The sequence below is a fragment of the Hyalella azteca genome, unplaced genomic scaffold (assembly GCF_000764305.2).
Source record: "Hyalella azteca isolate HAZT.00-mixed unplaced genomic scaffold, Hazt_2.0.2 contig12222, whole genome shotgun sequence".
NCBI lineage: Eukaryota > Metazoa > Arthropoda > Malacostraca > Amphipoda > Hyalellidae > Hyalella > Hyalella azteca.
The window spans coordinates 149,860-166,466 of record NW_025942185.1 but is presented as its reverse complement, the minus strand read 5'-3'; the positions used below and the strand labels follow the sequence as shown (position 1 = coordinate 166,466).

The 16,607-nt window shown below is 39.8% G+C and overlaps 1 protein-coding gene across 1 annotated transcript; it reads right to left on the bottom strand.

Annotated features, from left to right (window-relative positions):
* Window positions 1-99: 99 nt before the first annotated feature.
* LOC108679173 (homogentisate 1,2-dioxygenase) lies at window positions 100-14,227 on the bottom strand. The gene is made up of 10 exons (XM_018167768.2): window positions 14,118-14,227; window positions 12,259-12,388; window positions 11,004-11,137; window positions 10,401-10,578; window positions 10,052-10,231; window positions 9,058-9,152; window positions 8,293-8,421; window positions 7,275-7,401; window positions 703-884; window positions 100-387 (listed from the first exon to the last, which is right to left on the bottom strand). Exons 1-10 carry the CDS (start codon window positions 14,136-14,138, stop codon window positions 214-216), a joined length of 1,350 nt encoding a protein of 449 aa, XP_018023257.1. The 5' UTR covers window positions 14,139-14,227; the 3' UTR covers window positions 100-213.
* Window positions 14,228-16,607: the final 2,380 nt, after the last annotated feature.

Sequence of the window (16,607 nt, the reverse complement as noted above, 5' to 3'; positions counted from 1 at the left end):
ACAATGTCGACACTCTGCGGAGCGTGGTGACAGAGTGTGGTGGTGATGCGCTTTGGTAATAGTGATGGTGATAAAATTTAGGTTATTGAAGAGAGAAAAGAACTTTCAGCGTGTATTTTCAACCCTCAGTCATGTGCCTTGTAATAATGCCCCGGCGTCCTGCAGAAAATTGCTCCAATTTGCTCACATTTCCATCATTGGATCTTTATCAGTTTATTCTGTGACTGGCTTGCCCTTAACTGCTGTTTTCTGAACTGGTTTGTTGTTAGGATCGAAGTTCTTGGCCAGCGGTTGCCAACACTTGAAGTATTCGTCGTCGATGGCACAGCAGGTCTTCTCGCCCCATTCCGTCAGCCCCAATCCCAAGCTCGTCTCGAACATGAACGACTGCACAATACGATCAACAATTACTATTAACGTTGAAAAAATTATTTACCGCAGACGCTCACGATGATGTACTTTGACAAACGCCGAGGACCAATTTTAATTGTGAAAGAGGCACTTCGTTGAAAATGCGAACGCATAGCTGCGACTAGATGTCAATATCATAGAGATATGACGAGTTAAGAGGTGAAGCTCAAAGAATTGGACATGATGCACACAGGTTCACTGAACACATGAACTATGCACTTGTCATCTGACTCTTACAAACAATTTAGGCTTCATGGCTGGAGTTCTTTGTAGTGACATCACTGGACTGACCTGGGTGCCGTCAGCCACCCTCTTGGGCACCAGAGCCTCTGTGGAGGCGGCGTTGAAGCACTGGGCGTCGGGACCGTGGGGGGTCATCATGGAGTGGAGCGTCGCTCCCCCTGGCAGGAAGCCCGTCTCCTTGGCCTCGTAGTTGCCGTAGAGCAAACCCATGAACTCGGTCATGGTGTTGCCTGGCCGAGGAAAAAAGTACTCTTGGTATCTTCGGAACATAGGATCATGTAAGAATACTTCAGTTAGGGATACAATCATTTTCTAATACGCTGATTTCAAACGTTGTGCTCAGTAGTTACGGGTCAGTTGCGACTGAATATCGTCCATTTGTCTTGTTCCTCTTTCGGCTCCAAAAGTATATTTTTGATCCCTAAAATTGCTGTAACGGCAAAAGGACATGTTAGTCTAGTAAGCATTTAGAGAAAGTTCCTTATTGCAAGCGTTGCCAACTGGTGTCGTTTCATACCAGATTTCTCAAATTTTGTATTTTGGGACGGTGTCTGGTATTGCTATTTTTGATCTGGCATTTTCTGACTTATTTCAAATTAACTGCATCTCTGCAACGCGAGCTCATGCGTTTCTGTTTGGTGGTTTTGAAAGTAGATGGTGAATTGTCTATATGTACTATTATCTTAAACTGAACACAAGAAATGTCGGCTTGTGAACTCGATCAAACGATAGGAAACTTAAATATATTATACCATAGAATATACAAAAATTTACTGAGCATATTACTATAATCGTAAAATGAACACAAGCGATACCTGCTTGTGAACAAGATATTTAGTCTCCATTTGAGACTAAAAATATTATATCTTAGAATGTTAAAGCATCCTCATTTCTTTAAGCCGACCACTCTAGAGTAGAAGCATTCTTGTATTCGCCAACTCATTTACGAGTCGTCTGTCAGCTGAGATTTATTTAGTAATTATATTTGTAAGAATATTAATATAATATATAATAGTAATTATATTAGTAATAGTAATAATATTAGTAATTTGTTGATATATGATTTAATTAAATTTTTAATATGAATTAAGTCGTTATTTAAATGTGTTCCTTTTATGAATATGTATTTTTTAAGAAACCGTAATATGAGTAATAAATCTCGAAACCGTTTTTTTTTTCAATACTTTACATCACGAATATCGTATCTAAGTAATCAACCCAGGATTCTTTAGATAAAATGAAGAAAAGGTTACTGAATATATTATTATAATCTTAAACTGAACACAAGCGATATTCGATTGTCAACACGATCAACCGATAGGAGACTATACTATATTATACCTTAGAATATACAAAAATTTGTTGTGCATTTTACTTTAATCTTGAACTGAACACAAGCGATATCATCTAGTTAACGCGATCAAACAATAGGAGACTTAAATATATTATACCCTGGAATAAATGAAAAATTACTGGGCATATTATTATAGTATTGAACTGAACACAAGCAATTTCTACTTGTGAACACGCTCAAGCGACAGGACACTTAAATATATTATGCCTTAGAATATAAGAATAAGTTACTGCTCATTACTATAATCTTAAACTGAACATAAGCGATATCTTCTAGTTAACGCGATCAAACGATAGGAGACTTAAATATATTATACCCTAGAATAAACAAAAAATTACTGAGCATATTACTATGGTCTTGAACTGAACACAAGCAATTTCTGCCTGTGAACACAATCAAACGATAGAAGACTTGAATATATTATACGTAAGAATATAAAAAGTTGCTGAGCTTATTAGTATAATCTTAAACTGAACACAAGCGACATCTTCTAATTAACGCGATCAAACGATATGAGACTAAAATATATTATACCCTAGAATAAATAAAATATTACCAGGCATATTACTATAGTCTAGAACTGAACACAAGCAATTTCTGCTCGTAAACACGATCAAACAATAGCAGACTTAAATATATTATACTTTGCAATCAAGAAAAAAGTTAATGAGCTTACTACTATAATCTTAAACTGAACACAAGCGATATTGCTTGTGAACACGATCAAACGTTAGGAGACTTTAATATATTATACCCCTCAGTAAACAAAACGTTACTGAGCATATAACTATAGTCTTAAACTGAACACAAGCAATTTCTGCTTGTGAACACGATTAAACGATAGGAGACTTAAATATATTATACATTAGAGAATATACAAGAAGTTACTGAGCTTATTACTATAATCTTAAACTGAACACAAGCGATATCTTCTAGTTAACGCGATCGAACGATAGGAAACTTAGATATATTATACCCTAGAATAAAATAAATTACTGGGCTTATTAGTATAGTCGTGAACTGAACACAAGCAATTTCTGCTTGTGAACCCGATCAAGCTATAGGAGACTTAAATATATTATACCCTAGAATATAAAAAAATTACTGAGTTCATTACTATAATTTTAAACTGAACACAAGCGAAATCTTCTCGTTGACGCGATCAAACGATAGGAGACTTAAATATATTATACCCTAGAATAAACAAAAAATTACTGGGCATATTACTATAGTCTTGAACTGAACACAAGCAATTTCAGCTTGTAAACACGATCAAACTAAAGGAGACTCAAATATATTATAACCTAGAATAAATAAAAAATTACAAGGCATATTACTAAAGTCTAGAACTGAACACAAGCAATTTCTGCTTGTGAAAACGATCAAACGATAGGAGACATAAATATATTATACTTCAGAATATAGAAATAAGTTACTGAGATTATTACTAGAATTTTAAACTGAGCACAAGCGATATTGCTTGTGAACACGATCAAACGATAGGAGACTTAAATATATTATACTTTAGAATGTAGAAAAAAGTTACTGAGATTATTACCATAATCTTAAACTGAGCACAAGCGATTTTGCTTGTGAATACGATCAAACGTTAGGAGACTTTAATATATAATACCCTAGAGTAAATAAAACGTTACTGAGCATATTACTATAGTCTTAAACTGAACACAATCGATATCTGCATCAGAACGCGATAAACGATAGGAGACATAAATTTCTTATACCTTAGAATTTACTAAAAGTTACTGAGCAAATTACTATAATCTTAAAGTGAACACAAGCGATATCTGCTTGTGAACATGATCAAACGATAGGAGACTTAAATATTTTATACCTTACAATATTTTAATATTTACTAAGCATATTATTATAATTATGAACTGAACATAAGCGATATCTGATTGTGAACACGACCAGACGATTTGAGGCTTAAATATATTATACCATATATACATTATAATATACAAATATACACAAATACACTCCGACTCCGAGTCGCAGATTAGTCAGATTTACGAGTGATAACTTAGCTCAACAGTCAGAGTCTCAGAATTATATTTGCCTCAATGGCTAGCAGCTATTAAAGCCCTAGGTTGAGTGCAGATATTTTATGGTAAAACATTGAAAAGTCTGGACAATATTTATGCCTAAATCCATCTCGTTCAAAGTTTTTCGAAAAAAATGACGTCAGAGGGCGGGCTAGGACAGTTGCTAACTCTTTGAGTAATCTGGGGAGGAAGCCGTCTGGTCCACATGACTTGTTTGGATTTCCAGCGATAAGGCGTTTAGAACCTCTTCTTCTTGTATTTCAAAACTTATTAATTCAGAGCCGACTGGGCGCTCGTCAATAGCTGGAATACTGTTCAAGTCCTCTTCAGTGAATACGCTACTGAAAAAATGATTAAGTACGTTAGCCTTGCCCTCATCAGAGGATATCTTTCGTTGATCTACTTTAAAATCAGAAATACCGTCCTTCATCTTGCACTTCGAGCTAGCGTAAGAAAGAAGGCTTTCTGTTTTTTTGCATTTTTAGCAATACTTTTTTCGAGGATTTTTACTGCGGTGCGACAGCTTTCTTTAGCTTGATTTCGAGCTCTTGCGTATAGGTTATAGTCAGCATCGCTACGAGTCTGTAAATAACGCTGGTAGGCTTCCTTCTTTGTTTTCAGCTTAGCCAAAACTGTACTGTTCATCCACCGAGTTTTTCCGGCTCCACCAAGCTTAATTTTAAGTACACACGCATCAACTGCAGACATAACCGTGTCCTTGAGAAATTATTATGACTCATCCACATTCATGTCCTTAATACAGTTCGAAATATTCACTGCATTCACTGCTTCACGTACTTTATCATAGTCGCCTTTCGCAAAATTCAAACGCTCAAGCTTCCGAGGCGTCTTTTCTGTACAGCATTTAAGTCTGAAAAACAATGATTGGTGATGGCTATCTCGAAAATTTTTCATTAAATAATCAGATATATATTGTTCATCTTGAATCATAACTTGGAAACTTGTTCGAACGTGATGATTAGTTCGTGGCTGACAGTACAACTAAGTGGTAAATTATTGAGCAATATTAGAGTTCTCGCGTATATATGTTGTTATCCAGTTATCTACATTATCATCCACAAAACAGTATCCAAACAATATTCTCCTACAGTTGAAACGAAATGTGACATATGAGTAGCAATTTTTGTGCAAACATACGTAAAGGTCTTAGGCAATTGATATGAAGTGATGTTCGAGAACACAAAGAAGTACCCAAGAACCTCTGTTAACGAACGCTTCGGTTAACGACGAAAAATTTCGGTAAAAATTTGCCTCTGTTAACGAACAAAATTTCAGTTAACGAAGAACTAATGCTCCATGACCGGTCACGTTACCCAGCTTACGAGGCAAGACGCTCACTATACAAGGTCCGCCATATTTATGGCAACGGATGTTTGCTATATAAAATAAATTGGTTTCTAGGAGACTTTTCTTTTATAATGAAGCTTAATATCATCTATTAGTTCATCTATTTTATATTGCAGAAGTCTAAGGTGTCTAAATTTACTATTACTTATGGCAGTAGATAGAAATGCAATTGTAAACCATCATGAAAAGGGCGAGAGTAATTCAGTCATTGCAAAAAAGCTCCAAATTCGTCGTCAAACTGTGTAGAAGGTGGTAAAAAAATTCAAGGAAACTGGTGAAACATGCAATCGACCTGGTCAAGGAAGGAAACGAAGTGTCAAAACAAAACAGTTGGTCAAAAACACGAGGGAGAAGTTGAGGAGAGACACTCGTCGCTCAGCTGCAAAATTGGCTGCATAAGCAGGAGTCAGTCAGACATCAATGCGTAGAGTCATCAAAGATGACCTCAAAACCTCCCCTTACAAGATGCAAACAAGGCATGAACTAACAGACCGTCATGAACGAATGAGGCTCGAAAGATGCCAGCACATCCTGGATCTCATTGAGGATGGCACGCTGCCCAACTTGGTGTTCAGTGACGAGAAAAAATTTGACATTGAACAAAGCGTTAACCGTCAAAATGACAGAGATTGGAGACGGGATGGATCTGTGACAACCAGAACAGCAACACGACGTCAAAATCCCATGTCCGTGATGGTTTGGGCCGCGGTAACCGCCACTGGGAGGTCCCCACTCGTTTTTGTCCCCTCAGGAGTGAAATTGAACAGTCAGCGATACATTTCGGACATTTTGGAAGCTTTTTAGATCTGTGAACAAGGCACGAAAAGGAAAAGAATCGGCGACAGGCCACATCAGGCCTACACTTCAGCGCCGACATCACTATGTTATGTTATGTTATATACTTTTGTTCCCGATACTCGGCTGGAATAATTATTTCCAGACGACGGTACCTACCCCTCTTTTTTCGTGCAGTTTGCTGTGTTTTCTGCCCTGAAAATTATTCTACCGTGAACATTATTCTACCCTAAACATAATTTTACCCTGAATATTATTTTAGAATATTTGCTAGGCATATTTTATTCGGAATGTTATTAGTCTGGTTTTCAGATCATTGGCGCCCTATGCATAGTGACTGTGACTGAGGTAGGAGACGCTTTTTTCTGGCTCTAATTTGTAATGCAATCATAATACCTTATAGAGTTGTCGGGCTGAGAGCAAAAATTCAGGAAAAAAAGCTTCATGCTTTTCTTCAGTTAAGGATTTAGCTTGATGTTCAACAAAAAGCTGAGGAGTAGACTACATTTTAATCATTTCTTTAAAGTAGTTGAGAGTAAATGACGATCATTTTAAAGTACGCATCCGTACTTTAACATTTATTATGCATACATGCGACCTTGAGCCTCTAGTTCAATTTTTGGCCTGTAAATCTCACAAACTCAGACACAGCCTCCGCAACGACTCTCGCTGGACTGTTCCATTATTAAAGTCTATGCAATCGAGTAAGACAATCCTGAACTAAAAATTATGACTGATTACCGGCCACATATAGTAGCAAGACTCGGTGTTAGTAAAGGTTCTGCCCCTGAGTGTGGCAGCAAGACTCACGATGGTAGTAAGAGGAGGTTCTACTCCCGAGTGGCAGCAAGACTCACGATGGTAGTAAAGGTTCTGCCCCTGAGTGTGGCAGCAAGACTCACGATGGTAGTAAAGGTTCTGCCCCTGAGTGTGGCAGCAAGACTCACGATGGTAGTAAAGGTTCTGCCCCTGAGTGTGGCAGCAAGACTCACGATGGTAGTAAAGGTCCTGCCCCTGAGTGTGGCAGCAAGACTCACGATGGTAGTAAGGTGGGCGGAAGGTGTGCTCCTGGACCGCCCACCGCGGCGGGAAGATCACGAAGTCTGCGATGGCGACGCCGGGCTTGAGGCTCGGGCAGGTCAGCACAGTGAATATGGAAGGGTCCTGTCAAGACGCGACGTGTGGGGCTCAGTGTATTGTGTTAGGGTCGAGTGGTAAAACAAGTGCGTCGGTTATTATGACCATGATTATTATTATGATAATGCCTCCTAAATAGAAGATATGAAAGGGATTTTTACAATCAAACAGATTTTGGAGCGTGCTCAAAGACGTTAAATATTCCTGCAATTAGACCTTTAATTTTCGAATTCATGTGTTGAACTTGATGGTCGAGTCTATCCTCACAAATAAATCAGTTGTTCATTAATATAATACCGCGCAAGACACGACAAATCAATTGATGTATATATGTAGGTTCCTCAGTGGCAACCCTCTTAATTAAACCTGAATTGACCTCAAGATGTTGCGAGTGCGCGTGCCAGTGAGCGGCCTTCAATTTTTTGCGCTCTATTATTATTTTTAAAAACTTATAATACAGGCGTATATCTTCTTGTTCGAGATCTATTACTAAATTTTAGTTCAATACAAATACTGACATTGTGTTAGGTTAATAAATCCCAATCAGGATTTTTGTCTAGAACATTACGAGACAAACTGGCCATAGTGCTAAGTGTTGGTATAGTTTGGTGAGCCTTTCATCACTAGTATGTGTTATATTGTTATTTAAACGTGCTTTATTAGAGCGAGAACAAGTGATGAATCACATTAGAATAGATTCTTTGGTCGCACAAATCCTAAGATGGGCAGCGCAGAAGTGAGCCTGTAGTTCAAAAACGTTACCAATCAATTGAGTGAAAATGGATTTGATGTACATAGAGCACTTCACATCACTGTACACATAGAACACTACGTGTACACTACGCAGCAGAGGTCGTGTCCTGTACTCACGACATGTACTCACAGAGCAGACGACGTGTACTCAGGACGTGTACTCACGCAGTGGTCGAAGGCTGTGGCGTTGACGACCATGAAGCGGTTGAGGTCGTACTTGTAGGGGTAGTAGTTACCATGCCACGCCACCACGTCGAAGCAGGAGTGGTCCTGGCGCGCCTCGAACAGGTGGTTCTGGCGAGTGAATGGGGCCTTCAAACAGGTGGTTCTGGCGAGTGAATGTGGCCTTCAAACAGGTTGTTCTGGCGAGTGAATGTGGTCTTCAAACATGTGGTTCTGGCGAGTGAATGTGGCCTTCAAACAGGTGGTTCTGACGAGTGAATGGGGCCTTCAAACAGGTGGTTCTGGCTAGCAAATGTGGTCTTCAAAGAGGTGGTTCTGGCGAGTGAATGTCGTCAGGTCTAGTCTCTAGAAAGCTGGCAACGGAAACGAGTCAACAACTTTACAGCTCATCTTTCGCTAAATTGGAAGCATTTGTGATGATTTGGAGGCTTTCTTTCTCAAGAATATTTACGTGCTGAAATTATAATGAAGTCACAATTTTAATGATAAGAAATACCATTGGTTATGAATTCGAGTTCATCAATTAATCTGAACAAGTGATTCGGGAAATGCACTGGATTTCATGACCAAATTTAACAATATCTGAACATAACTCAAAAATTATTCGAGGCGTCCGGCAACGGCCATTATTGACTAAGCAACATGACCATATTTGTGCATAGCCTTTGGGATAATGATCTTGAAGTGAATGCAACACGGAACACTGTAAACAAATTCTTGAACTATGCATTAGTAAAGAAATAAAACCTGGTATTTCTGGATGATGGTGAAAGGCACGTCGCGGTCCTCGTACGCGGCGACGGGCGCCAGGAAATCCCGTGGGTTTGCAAGGCCGTTCGCACCTGAGATCAGAACGAGATTTTTCTACAGCGATGTTCAACAAACGCTTTCAGCAAATTTTTTAGGAACGTTCTCAATGAACGCGCAAACAAAAGTTAATAAATCACACGTTTTAATACCGGTTTATAATAATTTATATTGAAAACGAGAGTGGAATGACAGAGGGCAAGTTGCATTAACACACATCACGAGGAAGGTCGTGTGTGTATGGAGGTCTGAGTGCTCTATGGTGGATTTTAATTCTTGGTTTATTTAATCTTTTATCTGATCTAAATATAGAATTTGCAGTATGAAATTAAAAGTAGGTACAATTTAAACGTATTAAACAATCAAAATTACGAATTCAATAATTAAAAAAGTTAACGCGATAAAAAGATTTAGGGCACACAGTGCCCTAAATCACACAAAAGTGAACGAGATCACAACGATCTTTTTATAACAAAAAGTGAACGAGATAAAAAGATTTAGGCCCTAAATTATTCTCAAGCTTATGATGTCAAGCACTCGTCGGATGATGGATTCCGTCGAATGCTTTACAGCAGAACTAGGATGCCGCGGTAGAATTAGACTTTCTTGGTCGTAGTTGAAAAGAAAATGACAACAAACGCACGTCTCTCATGCCTTGTTATTCAGCTGTACTCAATTTATACACGAAATATCTAAACCTAACAAGCTTGAAGCTTCAGGAAGCATCATAACCTAGCACGCCGCTGCGACTGTGCATAGTAAAGACCATAAGATTACTTCATCTGGTGCGGAGTGTGGCCTTACGAGAGACACGGCTTGACTTGGTACATGTCTCACGTCCTCGAAGAATTGATGAAAAGTATAAATTTTTACACAAAAGTGACAAAATACTTGTAGTTGATAACGATATGTAAATTTAAAGCATGACACTGACCAATAGGACCAAGGTTGGGCAGCACGAAGTGGGCGTCGTAGACCTCCAGCACATAACCCCTGGCTGCTCCCGACACCTCAACGGCGAACCTCATGCCCTGCTGCACCACCACAATCTCCCCCACGCCCACCTTCAGGAGGCCAAACTCGGTGGTGAGATGCAGCGTCCCTTGCTGCGGAACTGGGGACACGCAAACGCATTTTAAGGTCAGCTCCTCATGGAGGTATTGCGAACATATACAGAATTAATCTCTGTAAGGATCTCATTGAACGTTAAATTGTCTTTATTTCAACAGCTAAATAGATCAGTTAACGCATAATGTTCATTAATTAGAGAGTTACAAGCTCACCAATAAGCAAATCGCCATCAGCGTTACAGAAGGCGCTGTCGACCATGGAGGTGTTGCAGAGGTAGACGTGGATGGCGACCCCGTGGCGGGACTTGGGGTCTCCGGCCCCACACACCGTGTGCAGGCCCTCCACCCACGTCGTGCGGGCACTCGGCAAGCTGAATGGCTTCCAGCGCAGCTAATCAAACATATGTAATAATTTATTAAATAATGAAATGCAACACCAAATTTATTTACGTTGTTGTGTTTGGAGCTAAAAAAACGTGGCAGCGGCCGATACTTTAATATTTCCTACTCAATTGGAATGCCGATTTGAAAGTAAAAACTTGAAGCAGGTCTTGCGTCGCTAGATTGCCAACAGCAACAACTGGTTGGGGTTGGGGCACCGCGAGTGGTGGCCTCACCTTATAAGGGTTGGGGCACCGCGAGTGGTGGCCTCACCTTATAAGGGTTGGGGCTTAAGGGTCGGGGTGCCGCGAGTGATGGCCTCACCTGATAAGGGTCGGGGTGCCGCGAGTGGTGGCCTCACCTTATAAGGGTCGGGGTGCCGCGAGTGGTGGCCTCACCTTATAAGGGTCGGGGTGCTGCGAGTGGTGGCCTCACCTGATTGGGGTTTGGGTGCCGCGAGTCGAAGTCATAGTCGAGGTTGTGTTTGCTGGAGGAGGCGACGAAGGGCTTGTGCACGACGGACGGACGGATGCGGTACAGCCACGCCCGCTTGTTCGCTTCGCGAGGAGCTGACGACAATTGTGTTTCCAGATGTTATATTTGCTATATTATCTTCAATATGTTATTTGAACAATGTTATCTCCACCACGTTATCTTAACAATTATATTTAAGAAAACATTATATACAAGTATTATTAGTAGTAGAATGGTTTGCTATTGCTTCAGCTATCAAGCGATTTCGCACCGGAGATCGAAAATAAACTTTGCCAGCGAGGAGGCAAGTTTCAAGTATTGAACAATTTCTGAATCGTTCATCTCCCACAAGGGGCGGAAGGTGCCAATTAAGTGTCCAACCCCTTGAAGCTGGCTCGTCAGAAGCAGCATTAGATGAATAGAAACGGAAACGAAAACACTCGTACAAAAGATCACTTACAATGTGCATTCCTGACCTTCACCTAAAATTTTACCAAATGTACACCGGAACAAGTAAATACCATGGATTGATCGAGAACTGCACAAATAAACGCAGTAAAGCACCTCGGTATTTAATGAGAAAATGTACAGTAACAAAACATCGAAGCGTTTTTGGGAACATGAGACAAGTGCCGAGTATTGATTTCCTTCTGAATGGCTTGCACTTGATGCTCTCAGACAGGCACTTCGTGGCAACTGCCTCAAACGTGTCTCCGGGGTAATGGGGCACAAATTCGGGTTATCGTCTCAACTGTGACATCTTCTGTTGAGTTTCAGTTATGTTCGATATACATACATCATATTGTCGAACCGTTGAGAATGATATTTTAGCTCAGCAGTAATTTGTTTATTATAATTAATAACCAACTTTAATTGTGGTATTGACTAACATTTGTCATTTGAAATTTTACGACCATTCGGCAGTTTTTATGATGCAGACCAATATGGTACCTGCGTGGTTTATTGTAACGAAGAGGCAATCCTCCTCGGACACAAGGAGTGGCCAGAATTGAGTCTTGGTATAATCTAATGAGTCGCTTACTTTTAGGTTTGGGCACAAACGTCACGCTACAGACGCTCCAATAAGTGTAGGCAATGGCTGTACGAACTCTGTACGAGGTACACATTATGGCCAGATGGCACAAGAAAGTGTTTCTTTTAAGCAATATTTCAGGTAGGGAAAAGTGTACTTATATCAACAAGAGAAATATCGTACCGGTGAAGGCAGTACCGGAGAGCTGCTCCGCGTAGAGGCCGTAGGGACAAACTTGTGGCGAATTTTGACCTTCCGGCAATGCGCCCTCCAGCGCCTCTGTTGCCAGTTCCGATCCGAACCCGCTCAGATACTGCCACAAACTTAATAGTTATTGCAACAAACTTGCTAGTTCTTGTCGCAACGTTCCAAGTTATTGTCAAAAATATGACCATCACTGTTACAAACTTGCCATGAATAGTTCACAAACTTATTAGTCACTCTCACAACCTCAGCAGCTATTGTTATAACTTTGCAAGTTATTATAAAAATGCTATCGGTACTGTTAGAAAACGTGCCATGAAAGATCACAAACTTGCCAGTTATTGCCAAAAAATGACCCTTCTTGCAACAAACATGACAGTTTTTGTCACGCACTATCCCCTCACTGAGCACTACAAACTTGTCACTCGCTCTCGGCAACTTACTAGTCACTGACACTAACTTGTCAGTCACTGTAACGAACTTGCCAGTCACTGTAACGAACTTGCCAGTCACTGTAACGAACTTGCCAGTCACTGTCAGTCTGTCACCAACTTGCCAGTCACTGTCACCAACTTGCCAGTCACTGTCACGTGTCAGCAACTTGCCAGTCAATGTCACCAACTTGCCAGTCACTGTCAGCAACTTGCCATTCACTGTCATAAACTTGCCAGTCACTGTCACCAACTTGCCAGTCACTGTCACCAACTTGCCAATCACTGTCACCTCTTTGCCGTCACTGCATGGCACCTACTACATATCCTCTTCCGTTGAGCAAAAATAAAGTAACTACAGTTGAGCAAAATGAAAACAATTCATAGGTCCCTTCTGGTCACTTATTTTCTTGCTCAGGCAAACTAACGACGAGCGAAGTCTCAAACTTAAGAAACATTCTAATATATAAAAAAAAAGAGGAAAACACCCCGTAGGAACGTGAACGTGAAGGTCCTTCAGTACTCAGGGTCTCTCACAATAAAAGATTTCGCTTACGCATAAAATCTACCATGACAAGTGAAGTAGTCTAAATACTAAATGTCTGAATAATATTATAGGATTTGATTTTATTAATCCGACGAGAAACTGTTTTTGGATGTCAAGAATAAGGGCCACGGTGGTAAGGCGGAGACTCGCTGATCAAGGTTACGGGAGGCAGCGAGCAAGTTAGGCAGCAATTATCGTTTTGAAAATGTCTCAGAAATATTGAAGGTCTGCGGCCATTTATCTTAGGATAAATATTTCTTTCCTCATCAAAGATCCAGCACTAGCTGATTAAAAAAACTAACTTCATTTGATGATATATGCCACCATATATTGACAAGAAGCTCAACTTGCGATCATCGTAATCATTGCAGAGCACGTGTCGCCTGATAAGAGGAACTCATAATGTTTATCACCGCAGCGGAGAAATGAAATGATAAAACCGAGATGCTGCCGCGAAAGTTATCAATTTGTGTTATGACTTCGCATTGGTCGATATATAATTCGAACTGTCGTTATGGAAACCGTATTAAATAGAAAAGGAAATTCAATTCCTTTTCTAGTTAAGAGGCAATAGCAAATCTATGTTTATGGTTAGGTAACAAATAGAAAATTCCATCACATAAGATAACCTAATGGAGGAATGTTCCCGGGATTCCTTTTTACACCGGCAAACATCTGATCGATAAAGACATTGACTACACACCATTTATACTGTAGGTGTTAGTCAATCATCAGCAAACATCTCGTCGCTCTTCGCGAATTAACAACGAAAAATTTTACGCAGTGTACCTTCTCCACTAGACGGATATAATTCTTTAGGCTATAAAGAAATCGATTACAATAAAGGAACTTTGACTTACCTTGAGCTCGTGCTTGTCCATGTTTCAGGTGGCAGCGCTGCAGACACACTGAAGACTGAAGTGTGTCGGTACAGCACACCCAAGCATGCGTGCTTCACAGCACCGTCGCCAAGTGGGTAGCGCACTAACACAGGCCTCGGGCATGCTAAACTGGTTATTCTTTTCCAAGGGCTTCATCAAGATACTACGCAGTCCTGCCTTAAAGGTAGGCTTACCGAATCATAACTCCCGAGATCTGCACCTTGTACACCAAGGTCGCACCGCTTTATTAGACGCGCATGGCTCCATCTAGTCGAAGATTATGATGCAAATATCAGCAGCCACTCATGATCGTCTGAGTCGCGTTGGCTGGTCACTCGCCAGAAAGTAGCCGCTTATTCGTGAGCTAACATTTGCTGGAGGCAATGCACCTCGTGAACTCTATCACAAACAAAATATTTCTCTTTATCAAATATTTAATGTAACCTGTGAATATATATTATTGTAGGAAGATATCAAAATTATCGTAATTCCAGAAGCAACTTGGAAGCCACTCTCTGAAAATCGGTTGCAATTGTTGGTAGTTGTTGATCGAAATTCATCGACACATTCACTCATTGAATTTCTTTGATAAATTTCAGTCGTAATTTATGATTTCCTCAATAGAAAATTATTGAGGAGGATAAATTCTCGTCATATTCCAACAGCAGCTTGAATTATTTTAAAGAAAATTGCCTCTTGTCGAGATTTTTTTACGAGGTTCGCAGCCTTGCTTCAAAAACAGGAACAGGTTTAAAAAAAAAACATGTGGAAGCCAGCCATAATTTTGGTCGGGCTGGTGTGGATCCATCCAATGTTGTGTTTGTCAAAGTTTGCTCGTGTGTTGCCAGTGCAAGGGGTTGGAGTCGTATATAAACTGGACCTGAGAAATTTTTTTACAGTCTGAACAGCAAGGCATTGCAAAGTTTGCTAATAACTAGCGAACAGTAAAACCCTTGAAATATATCATAATCAACGTTTACTTTACTTCAGAACTTTTCAAATCTTTGATGAAAATCGCATTTATATAAATATATTTCATCATGCATTTAAAATCAGCCACGATATATTCATAACCATCATTCATAGCGCAAACTTCCGCTCATAACTTCGTATCTCTAAATTTCGGAAATTTCAATCCTCAAATGCGCGTACGAGAATATTAACAAAGTTCAGGTTACTTTAGTAGATTTCAAAATCTTAGATAAAATCGCCGATAGTACATGTAATTAAATAATCTTATAGAATATAGACAGAACTGAACGGAATTGACGTAAAGATCCAAGTGATCAAGCACCTCTTCAAGGCGATTAAACTTTAGCCACCACTTGACATGTTCCTGGCAAACATTTTGTTATGTTCGAGTACGTAGCTTGAAATTATTTTTAGAGACAACACTTCTAAAGAGACCAGTGTCTCCGATGTTACACACGTACAATGAATTTCTAATTGCATTTATAAATATTTAAAAATATTAATTTTTTCATTTTTAAATTACAAAAAATTGTTTTTATTGTTTAAAATTATTTATTCTGTCAATTCATTCAAGCATTGTCTTCGACTTTACGCAGGCGTGCTAAATTTCAAATCGATAGGACTGGTAGAAGTGTTCTAAATATCGTGTATAAGATTTGTAAGAGACAAACAAACAAAGCAACAAGAAGTGAAGTTAAAGAGAAGTGTTGTAAAAAAGTTCAAGCCTTTGGAATTTTACTCGAAAGGTTTATATATATATATATCATTTCATGTATGAAAAATATTTCTGATGGATAGTAGCGACTTGTATTATTAGCAACTCGTGTCGGTTGCGATAGTGATATTGCCATATAGTGATGGCCACTATCTGCACGCACACAACTGTGATCACAATGGGGAATTGAGGTCGCGTGTAGAAAATGTACGAGTAGCAAACCATTCCGAGAGTTATATTTTTAATTATTCACATCATCTGAAAATAGTATACAAGATTTTAGAGAGAACAAAATCGACTGTTTCCCCAGAGTGGGCAACTCATGACTCGAGTTATTGTTTTACTTCCAATACTGGTCCCTGAACCATCTATTGTTTTCGATTATCACGCGGAAGTTTTTCCCACATCAGATTCAAGGAGCGTCGTGCTAAAGCATTAATAATATATCGGCCATCAACTCTCGGTAATCTGCTATAAGTGAATATAAGAACGCTGAACGCCTTGCCATCAATAGCATTGACGTTATTCATCGTGACAAGGTGGCCCAGTGGTTAAAGTTCAGAGTACCAAGATTGGCGCAGAGAGGCGCGGGTTCGATCCCAGCTCTGTGCGCCAGTTTCTGGTCAGAATCGGCAAGGAGGCTGGGCGGTTAAACACAGCAGAATTGTAGCAGTGAGTTGCGAGTTCGAGACCGCAAAATGCTGTGAATGTTCTGCGATGTTAAGAATCGGCGACAGGCCTACGGCCTAATAACGCTGAAACCGCTATTATTATTAAACACA

Bases quoted from the DNA above. Each gene is read 5' to 3' on its own strand.
- LOC108679173 (XM_018167768.2), bottom strand. From the start codon at position 14,138: ATGGACAAGCACGAGCTCAAG. The intron at 12,389-14,117 runs GTAAGTCAAAGT...AGTTTGTGGCAG, and splicing joins TGGACAAGCACGAGCTCAAG to TATCTGAGCGGGTTCGGATC. The intron at 11,138-12,258 runs GTACGATATTTC...AATTGTCGTCAG, and splicing joins CTCCGGTACTGCCTTCACCG to CTCCTCGCGAAGCGAACAAG.